The sequence below is a fragment of the Rhincodon typus genome, chromosome 9 (genome assembly GCF_021869965.1).
Source record: "Rhincodon typus isolate 14 chromosome 9, sRhiTyp1.1, whole genome shotgun sequence".
In the NCBI taxonomy this organism is placed as follows: Eukaryota; Metazoa; Chordata; class Chondrichthyes; order Orectolobiformes; family Rhincodontidae; genus Rhincodon; species Rhincodon typus.
Window position 1 is genome coordinate 67,215,960 of NC_063340.1, and position 27,623 is coordinate 67,243,582.

Below are 27,623 nucleotides of genomic sequence, written 5' to 3' on the forward strand. Positions count from 1 at the left end.
ATCAGAGGTACATAATCTCTGTTTTTCCATTTCTCACCTAAACGATCTTGTACCCTAGTAGCAAGATTGCCAATTGGAGCTGAGTTATAGACCGTTTTATACTATGTATGCATGCCCACTCAGTTGATAGCATAAGAATGTGACTGTCCTAACTGATAGATTTTCATGTCATTTGGGCTGACTTTCATCCTAAATCAGTGTTTTAACTTTCCAAATTATGCCAATTGAACAATAACCAACAGCTGAGAGTTGAAGTGTGTTGACTATCTTGTACTGACCAATAATCTATGATATATAGGTGCTGCTTATGATGTGAGCCATTACAATGCATTGTTGAAAGTCTACCTTCAGAATGAGCACAAGTTTTCACCAACTGATTTTTTATCAAAAATGGAATCTGCAAATGTGCAGCCTAACCGAGTAAGTTATTCTCCTATCTACATTGAATTTCAAAGTTCATTGTTTCTCTATTTGCCTTTGGTATTTTGAAAATTATGATACTCCCTGTGTTGAAATGTGCAGTTTAATATCATATTTTATAACATGTACTGAAACTGTGTTCATTCTTGAAAGGGGTTTGGAGCCTGGAGAGTCCTCACTCTGAAATTTCGCAGATTAAAATGACAACAAACCGGTTATGTTGCAGTTTTTTTGAATCATTGTATATTTCGGAATTAGACCAAATTTATTTTATGCCTATTTTGACTTGATTTTGCAGGTAGATTTGCATATAATTTTTTAGCTTGTTTAATGTTTGTGTAGAAGTTGGGAATAAATTGGTAAAGTGCTTTTATTACGTAAAATATGAAGCAAATCCTTGAATGTCTTTTTTTTTCCCCTCAATATACAGGTTACTTTCCAGAGACTAATAACAGCATATTGTAATGAAGGAGATATTGAAGGTGCAAGGTATTGTTGCTAAAAGATTATCCATGCACTGTAATTAGTGTGACTACAGAATGCACAAAATCGTAGAATGTTTACAGCACAGATGGCCATGTAGCCAAACCTATCTGTACTGATCTCCAAATAAGCAAATTATTTATCTATTATGGGGCATCTTTTATAAAGCCTTTTAAAAACCTACATAAATCACTTACTGCATGACCATTGATGCTTCTAATTTACACCTCTCAAAAAGACAATTGGTTTCCAAGATTTCCACTTGCTAACGATTCATTTGTTGCATTTTTCTTTTGTAGATGTTCTTCTGTTCTGTTAGTAAGGATTCTATTACTTTTCCTACCTACTTTAAGCAGATTGGTCTATAATTCCCCTGGGCATGTTCTGTTCCCTCTCCTTAAATAAACGTTGCATTAGTTTTCTGTTCGATCTCTGACACTACGTTTTTCAAACAAGTTATGAACAATCTACTGTAATGCCTCCTACAACTTCTCTAGATTGTTTTACAATGCATGCATTTGGACGAGTGCAGATTAATTAAAGAAACCTACAATGGATTTGTTTAAGGTTGTTTATGCTAAATGAGTTGGTTGTGTTCTTTAAGCTAACAACGATGGTTGAGAAGATTAATGTAGTTGATATGGTGGACGTGGATTTCCAAAAGCCATTTGATAAAGTGCCAAATGATAGGCTTGCCAGCAAATGGTGAAGCTGTACTTCCTGCTTTTGATAAAATCCTGCATGCGAGACTCATAGCAAAGGTAAAAACCCACTGCACCCAAAGAAATTTGGCAAATTGGATCCGCAGTTGGCTGAGTGGCATGAAGCAGAGGATGATGATTGAGAGAGATTTCCAGTCAGAAAATTCTGTGTTTGTTGGGGCTGTTGCTGTTTGTGGTTTATATAAATGATTCGGACTTGAATGTAAGAGGGTTAATTGGTAAGTTCACAGATCATACATTATACCACCCCACCAATTTTTGTGAGAAGAATAGCCTTAGACTGCAATAAGTTATAGACAGGCTGGTCACATGGGCTGATCAATGATGAATGGAATTCTATCTGGATAAATGAGGTGATGCTCTTGGGCAGGACAAACAATGCAAGGGAACACATGAATGGTCGGACCCTGAGAAGCATTGAGGCTCAGAGCTGTGCGTGTACACTGGTCCCTTAAGGTAAACTGATTGAGAAAGCATATTCTAAACTTGGTTTTATTACTCAAGGCATCAAGTTTAAGATCAGGGAGGTTATGTTAGAACTGTATAAAAACATCAGTTAGGTTGCAACTACCATATATTGTACAAGTCTGGAATCCACATTGTAGGAGGGATGTGATTCCACTTGAGAGGGTGCAGAGAAGATTTACCAGGATTTTGCTTGGGCTGGAGAATTTTAGTTAGGAAGAAATTTGAATATATTGGGAGTTTTCTTACTTAGAGTAGAGGAGATTGAGAGGTGATGTGATTGAGATGTATAAAACTGAGGGACATAAATAGGGTTGGCAGGAAGAAACTTTGTCCTTTGATGGAGGGATGAATGACCATGGGGCATAGCTTTAAAGTTAGGGCCAGAAGGTTTAGAAGAATTGAGGAAACTTTTTTTTTTTACCCAGAGGGTGCTAGGACTCTGGAACTCACTGCCTGTAAAGGTGGTAGAGGCAGAAATCCTCATAACTTTTAAGTTGCTTTGACATGCACTTGTGAAACCAAGGCATCCATGTTGCAAAAACTAATCAAGAAAGCAAATGCAGTGCAAGCCTTTATATCTAGAGGACTGGAGCACAAGGATGCAGAAGTTTTGCTACAGTTATTGGGGAAAAAAGCCCTGGTTAGAGCTCATGAAAAGTACTGTGAATGGATCTGGGCATCACACCTTAGGAAGAATATCAGCTTTTGGAGGCAGCACAATGTAGGTTTACAAGAATATCTGGATTTCTGGAGTTAAGCAATGAGGAGAGATTATACAAATTAAGCCTGTTTTCACTCTAAATTCAGATGGGTTATCTGAAGTCTTCAAGATGTTAAGAGGAAAAGACAGGGTAGATAAGGATAAACTATTTCCATGCGATGGGGATGTTAGAAGAAGGGGGCATAGTATGAGAATTAGGGCCAGACCATTCAGGAGGGATGTTAGGAAGCATTTCTACACGGGCTGGTAGATGTTTGGGACTCTTCCACAAATGGCAGTGAATGTGGATCATTTGTTAATTTCAAATCTGAGCTGGTGTTTTTTTAGGTCAGCAAAATTAAGGGATATAGGCCAAAAACAGGTATATGGAATTAGGCCACAGATCAGCTATGATCTCATTAACTGGTTGAACAGGCTGAGAGTCTGAATCGCCTACTACAATTCATACGTTCCACTAAGTCGATGGGCCAAGTGGTAGAAAATGGGATGAGAATAGTCAGGTGGTTGCTTTAACCAGGTTTAAAAATTTGTGGTCTTGACTTGAGAACAGAATAATTGTTCATTTGTCAATGCGTTCATCGCACCACACAAAGAGCAAGTAAAATGAGCTTAAATATTCTCAATCTGAACAAGATTCTTGTGAAGATTTGTAACTCGGGTTGTGGGTGAGGTTGTTGATTTGCTCACTGAGCTGGCTGGTTATAGTTCAGACATTTCGTCACCATGCTAGGTAACATCATCTGTGCAGCCTCTGATGAAGCGATGTTGTTCTACTCGGCTTAGTATTTATATGTCCCGGTCTGTTGAGGTGTTTTGTGTCATTTCTGGTTCTTTTTTGCAAGGGTTTGTATACGGTATCTAATTCCACATGTTTGTTGATTGCATTGTGGGAGGAGAACCAGGCCTCTCGGAATTCACGGCCATGTCTATGGTTGGCTTGAGCTGGGATAGACCATTGTGGCTCAAGCCAACCATAGACACTCATGGGAATTCCTAGAGGCCTGGTTCTCTACCCACAATGCAATTAACAAACATGTGGAATTAGATCCCATATACAAACCCTTGCAAAAAAGAACCGGAAATGACAAAACACCTCAACAGACTGGATCATGTAAATACTAAGTGGAGTAGAACAACATCGCTTCATCGGAGGCCGCACGGATACTATTATCTAGCATGGCAACAAAACGCCTGAACTACAACCAGCCAGCTCAGCGAGCAAGGCAACAACCTCTCAACCTAAATGTTTGTTTGGTCTTGTTCACATAATGAAATTCTTGTTCAACTGCAAGTTTAAGATTTTTAATATTCAGAAAAATAACACCACATTGAAATACTCATTTCTTGATACTGGCAAGCCCAAACATTACCAAGACTAAAATCAGATTACGGAGCTTGGAATAGGTTATTGGTATTTTGAGGATGTCTGCAGTGTGCCTTATCTGGCAATGGTTCACATACTTTATTTAGTTTATTTAATTTGGTTGTGGTTTCTCAGTAATGCTCATACAGTTTGCTATTACCAGTGATATATTTTGATTGCTTGGGTTTTAAGCACACTCACTAAAACTGGTTAATTTCATTGAATTGCGACATGAAGGCAGTGTTTTTCATGCACCACAGTTTTTTGTTTTTTATTCTGTATTTATTTAGTCCCATTCAGGCCCTTGGGATGTACCAAAGTACTTCACAGCTAGCATATTGCTGCTGCAAGACACTGGTTATGTCTCAAAAACAAATGATAGCTAACTCCGACAAGGTTCCTGCAGCAAATATTGAGGTTAATGAGTTAGTTAATATTTTTGAAGGTGTTGATTGAATTGAATGTTCCAGCCAAATGAGAAAATTCTTCTGTTGTGCTTTAAAAAGTCCTGTAGGATCTTTACTGTCCACAAATAAGCAGACGGTCTCAGTTCAATCTTTTGCAATCACTGGCCAACCTATGCTAAGATCTTTTTAAGAATCTAAGAATGTATTGCTATTTTTTGTAGTTCAGAGTATCTTAATGGTAACTTAAATGGCTCATTATGCCCATCCATGGCCTTGTTTTCACAACCAACAAATTCTGTGGAAATTTATACATCTTTCGGTTAATTGCTACATTGAAGTTGTTTTTTTTATTCGTTTAGGGGGATGTGGTCTTTGCCGGCAGGGCCAACATTTATTGCCCATCCCTAATTGCCCTCAATAAGCTCTGAGCTGTGGTTGTGTGTGGATTGTGGGAAGCAGCAATAATAGTATAATTGTTCTTGTGTAACTTGGCATTCTGGCAAGGTGACACAATTTAAGCAATAGCCAAGGAATGAATGCAGTAGTTGCTGGAGAGGACAAATGGCTTGCTTAGTCCAGTTGAAGTTGAATAAAGTGGTAACAGTTTGGACGTGCTGCCGGTATTAAATGTGATGATGTGGTTTTAAAGCATTTTTAAAAATGTTTAATTTGGACACTTACTTGAAAGACCATCAGAGACTCTACCTCCCATTCCTTGGGTGACATGTCCATCCTGGGCTGCCTCCAGTGTCACAATGACGCAATCCACAAACTGGAGGAGCAGGACCTCGTGTTCCGCCTCGGGAGCCTACAACCCAATGGCCTAATCATGGATTTTACTAGTTTTAATATCTCCTCGCCCCCGGCCTCATCCCACAACCAACCCTCCCTCTCATCCCTGCCTCCTTGACCTGTCACAACCTGTCCGTCTTTTCTCCCACCTATCTGCCCCTCCCACCTCACTGACCAATCCTCACCACTCACCTGCAGTCACCTTCCCCAGCCCCACCCCTCCCCTCTCTCTTTATTTCTGAGCCCCCTTCCCCCTCCCCATTTTTGAAGAAGGGTCCTGACGTGAAGCGTCAACTTTCCTGCTCCTCTGATGCTGCCTGGCCTGCCGTGTTCCTCCAGCTCCACACTGTTATCTCTACTTGAAAGACCGTTCTGTTTTCACTTCTCTTTCTCATTTCTAAATTCCACATGTAATGCAAGTGATAAAGAACAACAATTACGAAACCTGTGATGTATGTTTGTCTGTGTGTGCATGCATTTATTAAATAATATGTATTCGTTTTACATTTAAATTACATTGAATTGAATGGATCTGTTGATCACTGGAAATAGTTACATGCCAAGTCTGGGTATTCATCTCGGTTTATCATATAAGTGATCTTTTTAATTTTATGTTAGAGTGTAGAGCTAAGCATTGTTAACTTTTGATGAAATTTTTCTGTTGTCTTTTAGTAAAATCCTAGGCTTCATGAAGAGTAAGGATCTACCAATTACAGAAGTGGTGTTTAATTCCCTGGTGACAGGACATGCTCGAGCTGGGTAGGTGAAGTGCAGCAGTAAAAAGCATATTGCTTAATATAGTGACCTATATGTTTAATCTTTTAGAACAGTGTGTACTTATTCTGTTAACGATATCTATAATACAAAAAGTTATACCAATATAGTGTCCATGTTACTGGTCTAGAATCCACTGAACATGAATCATTATTCTCAGGAACATCATCGTTGTCATAGTCTACGCTTGAATTATCTTATTTTTTAGGGGACAAAGTGAACCTTCGATTTGATTGAATCACCAATGTTTTGGTCAGGGCGAACAAAGTTGTTTGACACTTTCGTTGTAGGAGTATCAATTTATTTTGTTGAAAGCATAGGAATAGGTCATCCAAAACTGCAGCTAAGTGGAAGGTAACAGATTGCTTTTTGAATTACTACGATACCTTTCTTGGACCATGATTTGCTGCATGTATAATGCTTTGTGCTCTTAGAAACTTGGAGCAGAAAAATTCAAACTGGTTCCGGACAGAATTCCATCAGAAAGAGATGCCAGCAATCAAGGCCATTTGACTGCTGCAGCCAACTAAATATCTAAAATGCTGAACCTTAGTACAATGAAAGAGAATAAGGGATTCTCTCTCCTCTAGCCTGTTCCACATTCAAGTTCTCATGCAAAATTAATTTCTGGGCAAGTCAGCTAAAGGAACTGTTGTAACCTCTGAAAAATCTCTGTTTTCAAGACCTTCACTTCAGTCAAATTAATAACTTGAGAAACATTAGCCCTGTATCAAAAGAGATTGAATTAAATTGGATTTTTTTATTTATTATTTACATTTTTAATTTCTATTTTGTCGTCAACCTATGTTCAATGTTTGTTAGTGTAGGCAAGTTGTGTAACTGAGACTTCACGTTTTGGTTAACATCTGGTTCAAGTATTGCCAAATAAAGTAACCTTTATTTTCTTTAATACTCAATTGTCCTTGTTACTATATTGACTTCATCTCTCTGAACTGAGAAAGTGCAGACCTGTATAAAGTAACTGATTGAATATTCGACAAATAGAAGGAAAAGTTTAAAAGATAAATTACCTGTGACAACACAATTTATTTCTAAAGTTACAGATGAAACCAAATTGGGAACATGATGGTCAATACTGAGGAGGACTATAATAAATTACCAGGAAGGACTATTAATAATGTTACAGATTGGACAAATAAGTAGCAAATGAAATTCAACACAAATAAATGTGAAATAATATATTTTGATGTGAAGAATGAGAGGTCATATAAATTGGGCAATACAAGTCTATGTGGGATAGAGGAACTCTATCTCTTGAATTACAAATACACCATTCACTAGAAAGTGTGCCATTTGTTTGTGAGGCTAGTAACGAAAAAACATACAGCAAATCAAGTACTGAGTTTTTTTCCAGAAGACACGGATTGCCAAGTAGAGAAGTCTTGGTAAACCAGTATTAAGCCTTGTTTAAAGAACCTTTAGAGTATTGTGTGCAGTTCTGGTTGCCATATTGTAAAAAGAATAAAAGGTAAAGTCACCATAGTTCTACTGGACCATAGGACTGCTGTCTCTCATTCGAGAGACACATGAGGTGATTTGATTTGAGGGTCACCACACTTCAGGGAGAGGGAAGAGGTTGAGAAGGAGAACCCTTCATGGTAACGTCAGCCGGTGTAGGAATTGAACCTGCACTGTTGGCATTACTCTGCATTGCAAACCAGACATCCTGTGAATAGAACTGACCACTGTCCTTGCAATAGGAATATAAGGCACTAGAGAGGCTACAGAGAAGTTGAAAGGAATGACACCAGGAATGCATGGATAGGCATTATCAGAAAAAGTTTGACAGGGAAAGTTTCTTTCTTTTTCCTAGAGAGAATAAAATTCCCGAGGGGTAACTTCATGAAGATCTTTAAAATTTATGAAAAGGTTTGATTAAGTGGATTCCCTCTTAAGGAGAAAAGCATAATGAGAGTCTGTTGGGAAAGGTAATCACAAAGAAATCCAATGGATTGTTTAGAATAATGTCTTCATTCAAACAATGGTAAGAATATGCAGCTCACTCCTATTGGGAGTGGCTCTAGAAGCACTTCATGGGAAAGTGGTCAAAGAGATCAAGAAGAAGGAAATAGCTGGTTTTGTGACCAGTTTAGGTGAGGTAAGTTGGGAGAGGCTCAAGTGAAGAGTAAACACCAGAATAGACTAGTGTGACTAAATTACTTGTTTTTGTGCTGCATGTTATGATTTTATACGTAAAAAATAATTTTTGGAAGTTGGATTTTAAGATAGAAGTCTGAAGGAGTTTGTCAGTTCTGTGAAATTTTTTTAAAAGTCTGGGACAGTTTAGCTGAAGCCACGAGAATTAAGAAATTCGTGAATTGGATTCTGAAAGGTATCGTCAAGTTGTCTCTACAATTCAAGAAAAAGAAACTGGACAGTGACAGTTACGAGTTATCAAGCTGAGACAGGAGTGATACTTTGGAATTAAGTTTGTGATGGATGGTATGAAAAATGTTGAAACTTGGTTTTGATTTTTGTTAATAGATCTCAACTTTTCTGCAAATACGTTACTTGGTTTGTTTTTCTTTTGTGTAGTAAGCTTATGTTCTGTTACTCGAGAACATTTGCAGCCTTGTGACTTTGCTTTAGTGACTAACCAAAATGTTAACCATCTGCAAAGAAAAAAAGGTCTCAAGCCAGGTTTCGTTCTAGGATCTGCCTTGTCCGTTGTTAATGTTAATTGGCATTATAATATCCGGTATAATCTTATACATCTAAGATTTTGTTAATGTTGGATATTGAGCAGTTTGTCTGTCAGATGACAAAGACACTCCTTGACTTCTGTATGTATGATGAATTATGACAGTGGAGCACAAGTAATTCACATACGTTAACAAATTTCAATCTTGAATCATGTTCCTAAATGAAGTGATTGTAGTAAATACTGAATTAAATATTTGCTGCATATGACCTGCATCAAGTTGCAGGCTTTCATAAAGGGAATTTTGAAACAACAATGTTGGGATTTGATTAACTGATCAAGGTGGTTTGGGCATGTGTATAGTACATATAATTGTAAACATTCAGCAGTACTCTCTTCCCTTGTGTGCTGCTTCTTTGGTAAAAGTAGGAGAGGTGGTGGTGGATGGTTGCTTTTCAGACTGGAGGCCTGTGACCAGCAGTATGCCACAAGGATTGGTGCTGGGTCCACTGCATTTAGTCATTTATATAAACAATTTGGATATGAACATAGGAGATATAGTTAGTCAGTTTGAAGATGACACCAAAATTGGAGGTGTAGTGGACAACCAAAAAGGTTATCTCAGAGTATTACATGACCTTGATCAGATAGGCTGGTGGGCCGAGAATTGGCAGATGGAGATTAATTTAAATAAATGTGACATGCTGCATTTCAGAAAGGCAAGTCGGTGCAGGACTGATACACTTGATGGTAAGCCCCTGGGGAATATTGCTGAACAGAGATCTTGGTGTGCATGTTCACAGTTCCTTGAAAGTAGAGTTGCAGGTAGACAGAATAGTGAAGAAGGCGTTTTAGTATGCTTGCCTTTATTGGTCAGTGCATTGAGTGTAGGAGTTGGGAGGTCATGCTGCGGCTGTACAGGACATTGGTTAGGCCACTTTTGGGATGACACATGCAAGTCTGTTCTCTCTGTTATAGACAGGATAATGTGAAACTTGAAACGGTTCAGAAAAGATTTACATGGATGTTGTTGGGTTTGGAGGGTTTGAGCTATAGGGAGAGGCTGAATAGGTTGGGACTGTTTTCCCTGGGGAGTCTGAGACAATGGGGTGATCTTACAGAGGTTTATAAAATCATGAGGGGCATGGATAGGGTAAATAACCAAGGTGTTTTCCCCAGGGTACTAGAGTTCAAAACTAGAGGGCATAGGTTTAAGTTGAGAGGAGAAAGATTTAAAAGGGACCTAAGGGGCAATTTCTGCATGCAGAGGGTGGTCTGTGTATGGAATGAGCTGCCAGAAGAAGTGATGGAGGCTGGTATGATTAGAATATTTAAAAGGCATCTGGATGGTATATGAATAGGAAGGGTTTGAAGGGATATGGGCCAAATGTTGGCAAATGGGACTAGATTTATTTAGGATATCTGGTCAGCACGGACGAGTTGGTCCGAAGGGTCTGTTTCCATGCCGTACGGCTGTATGACTCTGTGACTCTGAAATAATGTTGTGAACCTCAGGGCTCTACTGTCTGTTAATGTTTCCTTGTATTTTAATATGACTAATTAGGCTAGACTGTCTCCTTTGCCCATCTCTCTTCCAATAAATTTACTTCATAATTTTATCCCAACTTTAGTTTGATTTGCATCATGTGTCAACCTTTTTTGTATTTGTGTTATTTTAATATGACTTCGCGTATATCTTTAAGCAAGTACTGGAGTCAGATCTAACTCCTTGTAAATTTTGTCCGCAGCCTGAATATGGATTATGTAAATTCTTGCCCAAAGTTTACATTTGTACAATTTCATTTTTGCCTCCATTGCACTTTGAAGTAGAGCTGGGAAGCATCTTAAATTGATCTTTTGCTGGATCCTTCTATATTTAGTCAGTAACTTGAATGTGACCATTTTGCATGGGATATTTAAGTGATCTATCTGGCATTTGACCACGTCTTGGTACTATTCCATGATTATCTCGTAGCCTGCAAGAAAAGTCCTTTAGCATGTCTTTTCATTCACTTGAGAGCCACCTTTGTTTTTGAAGCAAAAACTTCAAGGTTTCATCCCCATTTTTAAATTTTACTTCTAAATTTAGTTTGATTCTACATTGCAGTGCTGATGAGAGGCTGTATTGTTGGATTGTGACATTGAATATGTGCATGTTGCAATGATTCAAGTGGGTGTTTATGATTCCATTCAACGAAAAATAGTATGTACTGGACATTATTTTCTTTGTCAACATTCTTCCCTCTGTTAACCATGATAAGCTCTAATTGATTGGTTCTTATGTGCAATATGGCTAAAACTGTTAGCCACATAACAGCAGTGTCTGCATTTCAAACTGATTTGTGGTATTTTGAGTGCTATGAGATGTTTCTGGAAGACAAGCACTTGGACAGTATAAAACATGCCAGTGCACTAATGCTTCATCAGATGCTTTGTGTGTATTCTGAACGAATACAATATTGACTATTGGATATCTCCATTATTCCGTTTAAACTGAGTCGAGCAACTTCTTCATGAATGCAGCTGGTAGATCTCAGAATAAGGGCTTGCACATTTAATTTCTTCTTTGAGGGTTGTGTACCTTGAATTCTTTACCACAGAGAGTTGATTGAGGCTGCGTCAGTAAGTATAGTTTAGTAGGATTTTTAATCACCATGGGAATCAAGGGTTATGAGGAGATTGTAGGAAAATGGAATTAAGGATAAAGCCACAATCTCATAGAATGGTAGAGCAATTTCAATGGGCTGAATGGCCTACTTCTGCTTCTACATCTTATGGTCTTAAGTCTATTATTTGTAGGTTCTGTTTTTTATCTGTGTTGTGCTTTTAATTCATTAACTTCTATTTCAGTGACATGGAAAATGCAGAGGGCATTCTAACTGTGATGAGTGGTGCAGGAATTGAGCCTGGTCCGGATACCTATGTTGCACTGATGAATGCATATGCTGAAAAGGGAGATATTGAGAATGTGAAACAGGTAAAAAACTGGGCAGCATTTGCTTTTGTTCGAGTTCAACTTAATTGTAATAGAATTTATGTAGAAACATTAAATTCTGAAGGATAGGTAGATACAGTTTTATGCAAAAATCCTGAAATGATGTGAGTAGACTAAAGTTTCATTTTGTGCAACTGTTTGAATTTATTTTTACTGTTTAATCGTTTGTCAAAATGCCATAATTTGGAAGTTGTCGCTGGTTCAAAATAATGAAAACCAACAGTATAGATATTTGCCACTACTGGGGTCTTGAGTGTGAGCACGCTAGAATTTATTTACAGTGATGCAAAAACTTGTAACTTCTGTCACCGAGAGTCTTTTATTTATTTATGCATTTCTATGAAAGCCTTAAAAGTTGCCATTTGGCTTGTGACATGCTGCAAAATATCTAGTTTGCATACCGCTTAATGCCATTATTAATGGTGTGCTTTTTTTCTCTCTCCTTGTTGGATGAAAGATCAGGTAACAAACAAGTGCAATAAAAATTAGTTCGACTTGCACAAAGGTAGGAGGAAGTAAAAGGGTTCAGACTTGTGGTTGGTTGGCTCGCCGAGCTGGTTCGTTGTTCTGCAGACCTTTCATTAATTGGCTACAATACGACCAATACTCACTCATCTCTATCCACATGGATAAGGAGAACCACCAATTCGATTGGGACAACACCAAGATCCTAGGACAAGCAAAGCAGAGACAGGCACGGGAGTTCCTAGAAGCTTGGTACTCCATGAAGAAAGCCATCAACAAACACATAGAACTCAACCCCATATGCACTCCACTGCGAAGGAAAACCAGAAGTGAGGTAATCCAGCTCAACGGACTCGAGTTTAAATACCAGGCGGGAAAACACACTGGCGCTTCATTGGAGGCTGCACTGATGTTACCCAGCAGGGTAATGAAAGGTCTGCGGAACAACGAACCAGCTCGGTAAGCCAACCAACCACAACATCCACAACCCAAGCTACAAATCTACTCTAAAACCGTAGGGTTTAGATTTTTCAAATTCAGTATTTCTGTTCATTTTTGAATTGACTTTTTTTTTAAAAAAACCCTTAAATTCAGGTTACAAAATATAGATTTGTAAAAGCTGAGGAAAATAGATGTATCAATCTCCAAACTTATTTACTGAATTTAAATTCCATAAATTGTATTTTTGGAAAGTACGTGATTAGTAATTGGTAGGGTAAAGCTTAAAAGAATAGATTGTGACAAGTTCGGGAGCAGGAAAGAGATTAAAAGGTGTTGAAAGCAAAAAAAGAATTGTCTTAGTACAGCCCTAAGATATTTGTGGGAATTGAATCTAAAGTCTATTTTTGTGTGCCTAATCTTTTCCTTGTTGATAGACGCTGGAGAAAGTTGAAAAGACAGATGCCAGCCTGATGGACAGGGACTTGATGCAAATCATCTTCAGCCTGGCCAAGTCTGGCTATCCACAATATGTTCAGGATATTGTGGAGCGGATGAGACATGACAGGGGATATGTACCAGGCGAGTTCTACTCTAGTTGTGCATATATATGGTGTTCAGTTGTGATTTCTCAAACCTTATTCGTTTTAAGACAACATAGAAAATATTCAAACTGGGAAAAAAAAAGCCTGAAAAGTCAAAACTGATTTTCTTTCTGTTTATGTGGATGAAAAGTACTGTCTCATCCAGGTTATTGTTTTTATTGCCATAAGCCATGGCAAATGAGCAGAAGCTAGTAAAAATGTAACCATTGGGCAAGTCTAAATGAATATTAGATCAAAAATCTCCTTATCCTGTACCTGAGAATTAATTGCTAAATTAAAAGCTCTTTGTTATTTAAGTACTCTGAGGAGTTGTATTCTCGCGATTTAACATTCTAAGTATTTAGAGAGCGATGCAATGAGAGGCTGCAAATGGTCAAAATATACCAATGTTGTTCAGTATGTGATATTTCTGTTCGCATTTTAAGCGGACAGTAACTGTTCTTTTGGCATATTGATAATGTCTGTTGGTTGCTCTGCCTCATGATTTTAAACAAATTAGAATCACAAAATTATGTGCTTAATATCCTATGAAATCCCTGGACACAATGGGCAATTTCAGCATGGCCAGTGCATCTAACCTGCACATTTTTGGATTTTGGGAGGAAACTGGCTGACCCGGAGGCAACCCACGCAGACCCAGGAACAATGTGGAAACTCCATATAAACAGTCGTCTGAGGGTGGAATCGAGCCCAGGTCCCTGGCACTGTGAGGCAACAGTGCTCAGCACTGAGCCACCGTGCGACCCTTGCAAGCGGATTTTTCAAACATAACTCTTAATCTGGAATAAATTGGCATTTTCTCTCTTTGCTTTGAGATTGTCCACATTTTACATAATATACAGGGTTCAGACAATAAATTGTGAAATTTTGACTATATTTTTGTTGTTATTATTGGTTTGTTTTAAAAATTGTTTAAGAGAAATTCTGAGGAATCCTATCATTGAACACATTATTTTCAGGTAACCTTTTTTTTTGTTGTAAGGTTCAGTTAACGTTTATGAATCAGGTTGTGGATGGCAATACTTGTATCATGCACAGTAAAATAGAAAACAGTAGCTGAGTAGACTTTTCACCTGTATGTCAATGATGTTTAAACGTTGACTAAGAATGACGTTTCATAATTACAGTCTTTTGGTTGTAGTTGAATAATTGTCACAGTTTGGTTTATTTTCTGATTTGTTAATTGTTACAGACGCAATGAATCTATGTTTGAGCTTGATTACACAAGGTTTGGAAGAAACTGCTTTCCAGGTGTTGAAAACTTTTCCCACATTGCAGTCTGAGAACCAAAATGGCGATTCATTAGATCTTGGTAACTTTTTCATCCGGCACTGTATTAATCGAGACACGGTAAGACAAAGCAAATTGATAATAGTACCATAATAATCAGGTGTCTAACCACAACTCTTTTATATGCAAAAAACTTGGTGATGACAATATTAGTAACTAATGCCAGTACGCAACTCGGCTCACTTTATAATGCTGCCTTTGTAACCATTACAATCAGTATTTTGCTCAAGTGGCAAAAAATCCAAGCTACCTTTTTGCATCATGCACTCCATTTTCCTTTGCAGCTGCCTTAACATAATCTTTTAAACTGTTCCCTTGCACCTTTACAACAAAACAATGTTATTTTCCATCTGCTACTGTAATTTTGTCTCCACAGTAGGTTAAAGTTCTATTCTACAAGTACTGATGTAGCTTCAGGTTCCAGGAAATGACATGAATTAACTTTGGCTTTTCACTCCATCTGATTAAATTGCCCCTTTACATTGTTGATATCCTCCATTATGTTAAATGCATAACGAGCATGCTATATGGGTTACATTTTGAACAGATATAGCAACTAAAAACTTGTAATCGTGAGGTACTGTTTATCGTCTGTAGCAGCAGAAGTGTATTCAACTATAATTTGTAAGTTCATGGCTCAGAATATCCCACACCAGCACTGTCATAAAGCAGGAAGGTCAATCCTAGTTCACTGAAGAGAGCAGGAAGGCAAGCCAGCTTTACCTAAAAATGAAATGTTAACCTGGTAAAGCAATGACACAGGACTATTTGCATGCAAAACCAATAAATGGTAGACGGAGCAAAGTGATTCCTCAACCAATGGATCAGACTTGAACTCTGCAGTCCTGCCACACCCAGTTATGATTAAAATCTAAAATATCCCCAATCTCATGAAAGGGGAGCTCAGTATAACTGTGCCAAAGACTAAACTACAGCATTTGCATCCATCTCTGGCCAGAAATGTTGAGAGGATGGTCCATTTTTGCCCCCTACTGAGGTCCTCAGTATCACAAATGCCAGCCTTCAATCAGTTGGATTCACTTCATATGTCGTCAAGAAAAGGCTGAAGGCATTTGATACTGCAGTTGTCAACTCATTGATACTTGGTTTGCATTCTGTCCATGGGCACTCTGCTCCTGTCGTCATGACAGCCTTCTTCAAGGCAGCATTTGACCAAGTATCCCTGAAAAAAAATTGTACTTGGTTGGAGAGGGGTGTGAGGTTGTGGCGTATGGGAAATTTTGACTGGTTGAACTCATTCTTAACATGAAGGAAATTCTTGTGCATGCTGGAGGTCAATCATCTCAGTACTAGAAGATCACTTGCAGGAGTTTCTTAGGGTATACAGTAAGACCTACCATCATCCTTTATCAATGACCTGCCCTCCATCACAAAATCATAAGTGGGGATGTTCACTGATGATTGCACAGTGTTCAGCATCATTTGCAACCACGGCATGGTAGCTTACAGGTTAACACTGCTGCCTCACAGCGCCAGGGATCTGTGTTCGATTCCAGCCGTGGGTGATTGTCAATGTGGAGTTTGCATGTTGACCCCGTGTCTGCGTGGGTTTTCTCTCAGTGCTCTAGTTTCCTCCCACGGTCCAAAGATGTGCACATTAGGTGGATTAGCCGTGCTAAATTGCCCATAGGGTCCACGGTAATGCAGCGTGGGTGGGTTGGGTTAAGGTGGGATGCTGTTCTGAGGGTTGGTGTGGACTAAATGGGCTAAATGGCCTGCTTCCATATTGTGGGGCTTCTATGATTCTCAGGTGCTGATTCAGTCTGCGTCCATGTGTAGCAAGACTCCAATCTCGAGATTGTATGAAACATCTGCACCACACAATCAAAGTGCTAGGCAATGACTGACTGTTTCAGGTATGAGAGAATCTCCCTTTAATGTTAAATGCCATTACGATCACTGGATTTCCCACTACCAGTATCTTCATAGGTAACCATGGACCAGAAACTAAATTGGATTATCCACTTAAATATTGTGGCTACAAGAGCAGATCTGAAGCTTGGAATTATGCAGCAAATAACTCGCTTCTGTCCACCATATCCAACGCATAAGAGAGGGCTGTGATGGAACACATTCATTTGCCTGCAGTGTGCGACTCACTAACATCCAGCAACACTTAAGATGCTCAACACCACAAAGCAGCCCACTTGAGTGGCATCCTGTTGACCAACTTAAACATGCACTCCTTTCACCGTGGAGGTACAGTGGCAGCAGTGTGTACCATCTGTGATATGCACCCAACAACTTCCCGAAGCTCTTTTTGGACAGCACCTTCCACGTGCATGACCTCTAAAACTAGATGGTCAAGATCTATTGGACCCCTACCAGCAAGTTCCGTTGCAAGCCGCACACCATTCTGTTTTACAACTAAATTGGCATTCCTTGATTTTTTTTTTTGGTCAGACTCCTGGAACTCCCTAACTGCACTATCTGTGTACTTATACCCCAAGCACTAGTGTCTTGAGGAAGCTGTTCATCACAACCTCTCAAAGACAATAAGGAGGGGCAATAAATGCTAGCGTAGCCATCAATGTTGATATATCATGAACAAAGAAAACATGATTCCCTGTCATGATGGAGTTAGAAATTCTTTGTTCAGAGGCTCGGGTAACAGCCTGTCTCATTTAACTGCTAGGAAATGCCTGACTGTAATATTTAAGTGCATAGCATGGTGAGTGTTTTATAACCATGTAGATGCTTGGCTTAGAAGGAACACTGCTGTATAATAACTCAGCAAGAATATGCTTCGTGAATCTTAGTATGCAAGTTTAAAAGCCTTCATAAAACCTTGCTTCCAGCCAAATCTTTGCTTGTTCTCCTTGCTATTCTACTGCATAATGTTTACTGCTGTGTGAAGTAACTTGAGATGGTTTCCTAGTTAAAGTGCGTACTGTAGAAATTCAAATTGACAAGAGTGCAAATTGTTCTGGGTGCTTTTTACAGTTAAACGTTGAGATGTTGGGGTGAAATCTTGGGAACAACTTTTGTCCTATTAGTATGCATGGAAGTTTTCTTTAAGTAAGAAATTTAATAATTTTTTTCCATTCAATTCTAGACAATAGACAAGCTTTGTCACTTCTGTGAGCAACTAATGGAGGCCAATTTACATTCAACTCCTTTCCACTTTGCTGTTTACTGTGCACTGGATGCCAAAAAATCTGGTTTGTATTATATGTGAAAATTGAAGGTTGAGGGATATTGATTAACGATTACTTACACAAAAACAAATTATTGAACTAAAATTTGAACTTTATTTCCACAAATTCAATTTGTGCAAAAGAAAGCACTAAGACTGGCTGTACAAATGTATTTGACCTATGAGAAAGATTTAGGTCATTAGACAAGAATTTCTTTTCCATAGATGGCTTCCCTTCATCCAGCAAACTGCAGGACTTCCTTACGCAAAAGTAATAGCATTTCTTTTAACTCCACACAACTTAGCTTTGTGTTTGGTGTGACTGAACAGAAAAATTTGCAGTTTAAATTCTTAGATTAGTGGACTGATGAGCACAAGTTGTCAATTGAGCCATTTTAAATGCAGATTTTGTGCGATTGTGTCAGTGCAACCCAAGCAGCATTAGAAACTGTGCTAAGTTGAACCATTCTTCCTCTTCGTCAGAGGAGGCTGTGTCCTCATACTATTATCGCTAGACTATTAATCCAGAAACTCAGGTGATGGGTGCCCAGGTTTGACAAGGCCGAAGCAGTCGCAATAATCTTCAGCCAGAAGTGCCAAGTGAATGATCCGTCACTGCTTCCTCCAGAAGTCCCCAGCATCACATTTGCCAGTCTTCAGTCAATTTGATTCACTCTATGTGACATCAAAAAAAAGTTGGAGGCTTGATACTGCAAAAGCTACAGGCTTTGACTACTCTCGGGCAGCAGTATTGAAGACATACTGCAGCGATTGCTGCACACCTAGCCAAGCTGTTTCAGTACAGCTGCAGCACTAGCAATTACCCAGTAATGTGGAAAATTGCTCAGGTCTTGTATACAAAAAGCAGAACAAATCCAACCTGGCCAATTACTGCCCCATCTGTCTACTCTTGTTCGTCAGTAAAGTGATGGAAGGTGTCATCAACAGTGCTATCAAGCAGCACCTGCTCAGCAACAATTTGTGCTCTGTCACCCAGTTTGGGTTCTGCCAGGGCATGTAGCTACTGACCTCATTATAGCTTTAGTTCAAATGTGGACAAAAGAGTTGAATTCCAGAGCTTAGGTGAGAATGACAGCCCTTGACATCAAGGCTGCGTTTGACTGAGTTTGGTATTTAGGACCCCAAACAAAGTCATTGGGAATGGGTGGTTGGGGGTACGGGGTGGAGATGCAACTCTCCAGTGGTAGGAATCATACATCGCACATCGGAAGATGGTTGTGGTTGATGAAGGTTAAGTCATTTGCCTCCAGGACATCAATGCAGGAGTTATTCAGGGTAGTGTCCTAAGCCGAAACATATTCAGCTGCTTCATCAATGATCTTCTCTCCATCATAAGGTTAGAATTAGGGACATTCAGCAATGGTTGCACAATCTCTAGTATCATTCGCAATGCCTCAGATACTGAAGCAGTTCATGTCCAAATTACTGGCCAATAACTTAACACTCTCCAAATGCAACAAGGCCTGGACATTATCCAGGTTTGTGCTGAAAAGTGGCAAGCAACATTCAAGCCATACAAGTGCCAAGCAATGACGATCTCCAACAAGAGACTGTCTAATCACTATCCATTGACATTCATCTTAGAATCCCTACAGTGTGGAAACAGGCCATTCAGCCAACAAGCCCATACCAACCCTCTGAAGAGCATCCCATTACCCTATCCCTGTAACCCTGCATTTCCGATAGCTAATGCACCTAACATGCACATTCCTGAACACAATGGGCAATTTAGCACGGCCAATCCTTCTAACTTGCACATCTTTGGACTGAGGGAGGAAACCTGAGCAGCCGGCAGAAACCCATGCAGACACTGGGAGAATGTGCAAACTCCACACAGACAGTTGCCTGAGGGTGGAATCGAATGCAGGTCCCTGACGTTGCGAGGCAACAGTGTTAACCACTGAGCCACCGTGCCGCCCTATTCACTAGTATTACCATTACTGAATATCCATTATCAACATCCTGGGAGCTATCATTGATCAGAAGCTGAACTGAATTTGCTCTATAAATACAGTGAATGCCAGAACAGGACAGAGATTGGAAGTGTTGCAGTAAGTAACTCACCTCCTGACTCCCCAAAGCCTGTCCAATATCTACAACACAAGTCAGCAGTGTGATGGAATACTCTCCACTTGCCTAGATAAGGGCAGCTCCAACAAGACTTGAGAAACTTAATATTCTCCAAGACAAAGCAGGCCACTTGATTTACATTGCATCCATAAATATTCAGTCACTCTACCACCGATGCTCATTAGCAGCAATGTGTGCTATTCACAAGATGCGTTGTAGAAATCTAGCAAACTCCTTAGACAGTACCTTCCAAACACGACCACTGCAATCTTGAAGGTGAAGGGCAGTCGATATGTGGGAGCAGCACCATGTGCATGTACCCCTCCAAGCCATCTTGACTTGGAAATTTAACACTTTCTTTAGTATTGCTGGATCAGACTTGCTCTCTAATAGCATCATGGATCTAATCTACAGCAGATGGGTTGCAGTGGTCAAGAAGACAGCTCACTACCACCTCAAGGGCAACTTGGGATTGGCAAGAAATACTGACCGAGGCAATGATTCCCATTAGTGAATTAAAAAAAAACAAAATCAAACTCACGTCCTAAATTCATCAAAGGGGAAAGAAAATATTTCATTGCTGACAGAATTCTCATTTTCAAAGTCATTTCAGCAGATCTTCTTATCTATGTTTTTAAGTGAATTAACGAAGTGCAAAAAAGACAGTGCATCAAATAATATACAGGTCACTTGTTCATATTACTGCAAATAAAATTGAAATTAATAAAAGGAAAATAAATTACGTGTTGCACTTAGAGTCATACAGTGTAGAAACAAACTTTTGTCCAACTTGTCCACACTGACCTGACATCTCAATCTAACCTGGTCCAATTTGATAGCATTTGGCCCATATTCCTCTAGACCCTTCCTATTCAAGTACCTACCCAGATGTCTTTTACTATTGTTATTGTTCCTGCATCCACCAGTTCATCTGGCAGCTTGTTCAATACACACACCACCCTCTGCGTGGAAAAAGTTACCCCTCCGGTCCTATTTAAATCTTTACCTTTGCCTTTAAACCTGTGCCATCTAGTTTTGGGTTCCCGCACCCTAGCGAAAAAGACCTTGGCTATTCACCCTATACATGCCCCTCGAGATTTTATAAACCTCTACAAGATCACCCCTTAGCCTCTGCTCCACGGTGTCTTCCAATAACTCAAACTCCCCCACTCTGGCACATCCTTGTAAATTTTTTCTGCACGCTCTCAAGTTTAACAACATCCTTCCTGTAGAAGAGAGACCAGAACTGTACACATACGATAGTATTTGGAGTTTAGTTTGTATTTTGTTGTCAAAAGCCATGGGAACTAGACAGCCTTTTTTTTTTATTCTACTATCTTTGTGTTTAGTTTATGTAATGATGATAAAATTTTCCTTTTATTTCTAGAAATGTCAATTGAACTCATGACGATCATGCAGAAGAAAGATTTATCTGTTCGGCCCCATTATTTTTGGCCTTTGCTAGCCCAGTATCAGAAAGAAAAAAACACATCAGGTTGGTGATATTTGAATCCTTGTTGTTTACTGACTATTTTCAATAAGACAAAGCATTTGTTATATGACTTATGAATGAGATAAGTGAGTAGTATAAGTTAGATAAGAGAATTTCAGCATAATCATGAACAAAGGAAACTGATTTTTCATGTTAAGTACAATTTTGCAGAAGTATTTTAAAATTTATGCAACATTAATTTTAAATCCAATCTTGGATCCTAAGCCCATTCCAATTCTCTAAGGAGCCCCTATGTCTAATGTGTGTCTGCATTTGTCTTGAGTAAATTGTGTTTTTGAAGGATTCTGATTCTTTCTTTTTGGGATATCGTTCTTCAACAATAACTATAATTAATGAGTAGTTACGTTTTTTGACTGGATTACTCTTACATAATTCTCATTTCTGAACTCGGGCATTTCCAATCTGTGTTTTGTTAGTTTACTGGAAAAGTGTCATTGAGGTTTGGTATATATTGACGCATTGTATTTTCTCATATGTCAAATTATAGCAAGGATGGTAGACCATTTACCCGCTTAAACCTGTCTGCTATTCAATGAACTCCTGGTTGGTCTGTGACCAAACTCTGTAAACCTGCCTTTTTCTTCGCTCCTTCTGAACTGCACAACAACCCAAAATTCATGTGAATGTGCAGTTACATTGCTTGGTGTAGATCGCTAATTCATGTAAAGGCTGCAGAGGAACAAATCTGTAGGAAAGTTGCAGAGAAATACCAGCATAATAGTTAGAATGAGGAAGTTAAATTACCCAAATATAGACTGTGACACTTGTAGTGTAAGAGGCAGTGAGGGGCACGTGTTCCTAGATTGTCTTCATGATAGTTTCCTACAGCAGTGTCTCTCCAAATCAGCAATGAAGAATAAATTGTTTGACCTCCATCCTTGGAAATGAGAAGGTGGATCAAGTGTCAGTGGGATAACTCGAAAATGGCAGCCACCAGAGAACTGAGTAAATTATTGAATCTGTGGGCTGACGAGTGCCCAAATCTTGATGGACTTCATGCTAAGGTCTTCAAGAAGTAGCTCATGATGTAGTTCATGTATTAGTTTTAATTTTCCATGACTCCCTTAATTTCATAAGGTTCCATTAGATTGGAGGATAAGAAATGTAACTCCTTTATACAAAAAGGGAAGGAGGAAGAAAATTAAGATCTACAGGCCAGTTAGTTTAACAGATGTTATTAAACTTGAAAGGGTTCTGAAAAGATGTGCAAGGATGTTGCCAGGGTTGGATGGCTTGGGCTATAGGAAAAGGCTGAATAGGCTGGGGCAATTTTCCCTGGAGTTTCGGAGGTTGAGGGGTGACGTTATAGAGGTTTATAAAATCATGATGGACGTGGATAGGGTGAACAGTCAAGGTCTTTTCCCCAGGCTAGGGAAATACAAAACTAGAGGGCATAGGTTTAAGCTGAGAGGGGAAACATTTAAAAAGGACCTAAGGGGTTACTTTTTCACACAGAGGATGGTGTATGTGTGGAATGAGTTGCCAGAGGAAGTGGTGGAGGCTGGTGCGATCATTTAAAAGGCATCTGGTGTGTATAATGAATAGAAGGGTTTGGAGGGATATGGGCCAAATGCTGCTAAACGGCACTAGATTAATTTAGGATTTCTGGTTGGCATGGGCGAGTTGGGCCGAAGGGTCTGTTTCCGTACTGTATGACTCTATTTGTCAAAGAGAAAATGTTAGAAAGCTATTATTAAAGGCGCAGAAACTTGGATAAGTTGAATGTAATCAGGCACAGCCAATGGAATTTTGTGAATGGGATATCATGTTTAACATCCATTCACCTGGAGTATTGCATACAATTTTGGTCCCTTTACTTGAGAGATGTAGTTGCATTGGGGGCATTTTAGAGGAAGTTCATTTCTTCGACTCCAGACATAAGGGGCTTGTCTTCTAAAGAGAGATTGAGCAGTTTACGCCTGCACTGTCTGGAGTTTAGAAGAATGAGAAGACATTCCATTGAGTATGTGAGATGCTAAAGGGGTTTGATGAAGTGGGCATATAAAAGAATGTGTCCTCGTGTGAGACAATTTAGAACAAGAAGTTATAGTTTTAATAAGAGGGGTAGCAGATGTAAAACAGATGAGAAACTACTTCTGTCAAAGGGCCTTGAACCTGTAGAATTCACTACTTCGAATTGCAGTGGATGCTGGGACGTGGAGTAAATTTTAGGATGAAATGACTTGTAATTAGAAATGTATAGGAGGGTTTTGAGCAGGAAACTGGAGTTAAGGCCAAGATGAAATCAGCCATGATTGTACCGAATGGCAGAGTAGGCTTGAAGGTTTGATTTGCTGGCACTGTATGTTCTTATTGGTGATCTTTGAGGAAGTAACATATATTATGGATAAAGGAAAACCAGGGGATATACTATGCTTAGATTTCCAGAGGGCATTCAATAAAGTTCCACCCAAAGTTTATTCTGGAAACTAAAAGCTCATGGTGTAGATGGTAGCATATTGGCACGGTTAGAAGGTTGGCTAGCTAACAAGAATCAGAAAGCAGGTATAAACCTTTTTCGGGTTGGCAAATGTAGTGAGTGGTGTGCCACAAGGATCAGTGCTGGCACCTTGACTGTTGATATTTTAAATATGTGACTTGGATGAAAGGATGGAATGTATGGTTTCCAAGTTTGCTGCTGACACCAAGATTGATTTGGTAAGTAAGTTGTGAAGAGAATGTAAGGGGGCCAGAAAGAAATGGATTAAGTGAGCAGGTGAGGACCTGATAAATCAAATGCAATGTGGGAAAATGTGAAATAGCCCATTTCAACAGGAAGAATTTAAATGATCAGTGATTGCAGAGCTTTTGAGATGCTGAGTGATCTGGGTGAGCAATTCTGTGAAACCACACAGGGTTAGTAAGCAGGTACAGCAAGTGTTAAGGAAAGCGAATTGAATACTATCATTTATTGCAAACGTTATTAAATGTAAGGTGTTTATGCTTCAGTCCCCTTATTTAAGGAAAGATATCATTTCATTGGAGGCAATTCAGAGAAGTTTCACTAGGTTGATCCATGGTATGGAACAATTATCTTATGAGCAAAGGCTAAACAGGCTGGGAATTGCGGGCATCGGTGAGATCAGGACAGGACTACTGCACTGGGAGACCACCATACTGTGCTGAGACTGCCACCTTTTCAGGCATCCAGGCCTAGCCACAGACCTGGAGCCTCAGCCTAGCTTGCAAGTCCATGCAGGGGGAGTCAGCCCTTGAACTGCTCCTCGCTTACCGGGAAACCCCTGGGCTGGGGTAGAGCTGTGTCCGGCTTGTCCTGTTGTTGCTGCCAGAAGCCGCCTTTTCACCCGTCACTCTCCAGACTTAAAAGAAAAAGAAACTATCAAGAGCTAAAGAAAAAGAAAGAAATAAAAGAGAGCCAATGGGAATGGACGAGCCCAGGGCTCAGCTTAAAGCAATACTCTACACATCTGTTCTTACTACCAAAGTTGATAATCTCACATTTTTATTCAGTCTGCTTTAAGAAATAGGAGCAGGACTAGGTCATTCGGCCTCTTGAGCCTACTCTGCAGTTCATTAGATCGTGGCAAATCTAATGTTCCTCATGTTCACTTTCTTGCTTTATCCCCGTAATCCTTGATTCCCCTCCTGATCAACAATCAATCTATCTTGGCCTTAAATATAGAGAACTCTGCCCTACAGCTCTCTGTGGCAAAGAGTTCCATAGCCACTCAGTCCTCGGGGAAGAAATTCCTCCTCATCTCAGTCTTAAAATTATGTCCCTTTATTCTGAGACTGTGCCCTCTGGTTCTGGACTCTCCCATGAGGGAAACATCCTCTCAGCATTTAACCTGTCAAGCTCCTCAAGAATTCTTTGTTTCAATGAGATCATCCCTCATTCTTCTAAATTCCAGTGAGTAGAGTCCCAACCTGTTTAGCCTTTGCTCATAAGATAATCGTTCCATACCAGGGATCAACCTAGTGAACCTTCTCTGTACTGCCTCCAATGAAATAATATCTTTCCTTAAATAAGCGGACTGAAACTGCTCTCAATATTCCAGATATAGTCTAGCTAGCATCTTGTATAGTTGCAGTCAGAATTCCCTACTCTTTAATTGCAACCCGCTTGAAATAAGGGCCAACATTTCATTAGCCTTCCTGATTATCTGCTGCAGTTAGGTGCTAACTTTGTGTATTTTGTGCACAAGTGTCCCCAGGTCCCCATGATTTGTAGAGTTCTGCAGTTTTTAATAATACTGTTTTTTTTGTTCTCCCTTCCAAAATAAGCCTAACTATAAAACCTGTCCAAATTCTCCTGAAAAACATTTCACATCTAAGCACATTCCTGCATAGCTTTGTATCATCTGCAGATTTTGAAATATTAACTTTGGCCACCACAGCCAAATCATTAATGTACAGGCAGACTCTGGGTTGCAAATAGGTTCTGTTCTTGAGTCCATTCACAAGTCGATTTGTATGTAGTTGGAATGTGATGCAGGACAATATGAAGTCATAGTTTGTAAATCCAGGAAATATTAGTGCATCAGATCTTTAAAGTTAAATCCTGTATAGGATTGCATTTGTAAGTATAAGTATTCATAAATCAGGTATACATAAATGGGGGACTCCGTGTATTTTGGAACAACCAGGGTCCAAGTTATGCATTACCTGACTATTCACAGTTTGCTAGCATGAGAATGACCCATTTATTCATCTCTTTCATCTCTGTTAGCCAACCCTTAATCTGTGCTAGTGTATTACCTTCTATCCCATGGGGTTTTAAGTTGCTGACCAACTCCCTTTCAGGGACTTTATCAAAGGCCTTCTGAAAAAAGTAAATGTACATCTCCATCAACTCCTCTTGATTAATTTTGTTAATAACATGCTCATAAATTTCCATTTGCGGATTCCTGCTACCTAGGCCCAATCAAGTCACTTTTCTCAGTCACAATTTATTGGGTCCTTTCTGAATAGATTCTACCATTTTCTGTTCTACTGATAGGAGACTCACAGGTCTGTAGTTCCCTATTGTTTTTTGTTTGGCCATTTGCATGCTTCTAGCCTTTAAGAATCATTCCAGAATCCATGGAACCTGAAGGAAGGTTACCGGCACGTAGACTATTTATGCCCAGCTCTTTCAGCACTCTGGGATGTAGACGAGTGGGTGCTGGAGACTTCGCAATTTTTATTCTAATAACTCTCCAGTAAAACCCTACCATTAATACTAATTGCCTTCAACTTGTTATTCTTTCAAGTCACTTTGATCTCTAATTCTGGGAGATTTCTTGAATCTTAGTTAAACAGATACAAAGTAATCATTTAGCTGTTCTTCCTCTTTTTTTCCAATCCCCATTTTAAATTATCCTTACAGAACCCACGTTCATCTTAGCCAAGCATTTTCTTTCTACGTACTGGTAAAACTTTGTCCATTTTTATGTTTTTGCTAGATTGTGTTTATATTCTATTCCCATAACAATTTCTTGGTCTTTCTTTGCATTCTAAAACCTTCCCAATCCTCAGATTTATTACTATTTCCTGTCACGTTGAGTCTCTTAAAATTTTATACAATTGTTAAATTCTTTGACCAGCCACAGCTGACTTATCTTTGTTTAAGTTTGTATCTTGAAGGAATGTCTAGTTGCTGTATGCCATGTAATAGTTCTTTAAAGACTGTTCACTGCCTGTATGCAATCATGCCATTTAATTTATTTTCCCTTGTGCCTCAGTGATCATCTTTTTGCTTTGTTTTCAAAATTTCCATAATTAAAATTTAACCGCGTTGCTTCAGATTGAACAATCTCACTTTCAAACATAATGTAAAATTGTCATTGTAGTCATTGATTCTTAATGACTATTTTGCAATAAGATTATTAATTAGTCTATTTTCGTTACATAATAATAGATCCAAAATAGCTTGTCCTGTAGGTGGCTCTTCAGTATGCTGATCTAGGAAACCATTCCTAACACTTTCCAGGAGCTTGTCTCCACAGCTTTAACGTGCAGTTGGTTTATCCAGTCTCTATGTAGATTAAAATCACCCATGTTACTGTGTTGCATGTGGTACAAGCTTTTCTTATCTCCTGATTCATTTCCTTGGTGCACATTACCACCATTATTTGGTATATAAATAACTTCAACCAACTTCTGTTGCCCTTTACTGTTTCATTGTACTACCAAACAGATTCCACATGTTGTTTGCTTTGATCTGCAGTCCTCTCTTACAAACGAACTGGTCCCATCTCCTACTATCCATGCAATTCCACCTCCTTTTCCTTTTTGTCTGTCCTTCCTCAACATTG

The 27,623-nt window shown here is 39.2% G+C and overlaps 1 protein-coding gene across 1 annotated transcript in view; it reads left to right on the top strand.

The window, feature by feature from the left end:
* lrpprc (leucine-rich pentatricopeptide repeat containing) overlaps positions 1-27,623 on the top strand; it is a 131,814-nt gene that overhangs the window by 15,273 nt on the left and 88,918 nt on the right. The window contains exons 4-11 of the mRNA XM_048601116.1: positions 299-420; positions 851-909; positions 6,049-6,135; positions 11,663-11,789; positions 13,148-13,292; positions 14,508-14,665; positions 17,682-17,787; positions 21,241-21,348. Coding sequence (XP_048457073.1) covers positions 299-420; positions 851-909; positions 6,049-6,135; positions 11,663-11,789; positions 13,148-13,292; positions 14,508-14,665; positions 17,682-17,787; positions 21,241-21,348 — 912 coding nt within the window. The remainder of the gene's footprint in view (positions 1-298; positions 421-850; positions 910-6,048; positions 6,136-11,662; positions 11,790-13,147; positions 13,293-14,507; positions 14,666-17,681; positions 17,788-21,240; positions 21,349-27,623) is intronic.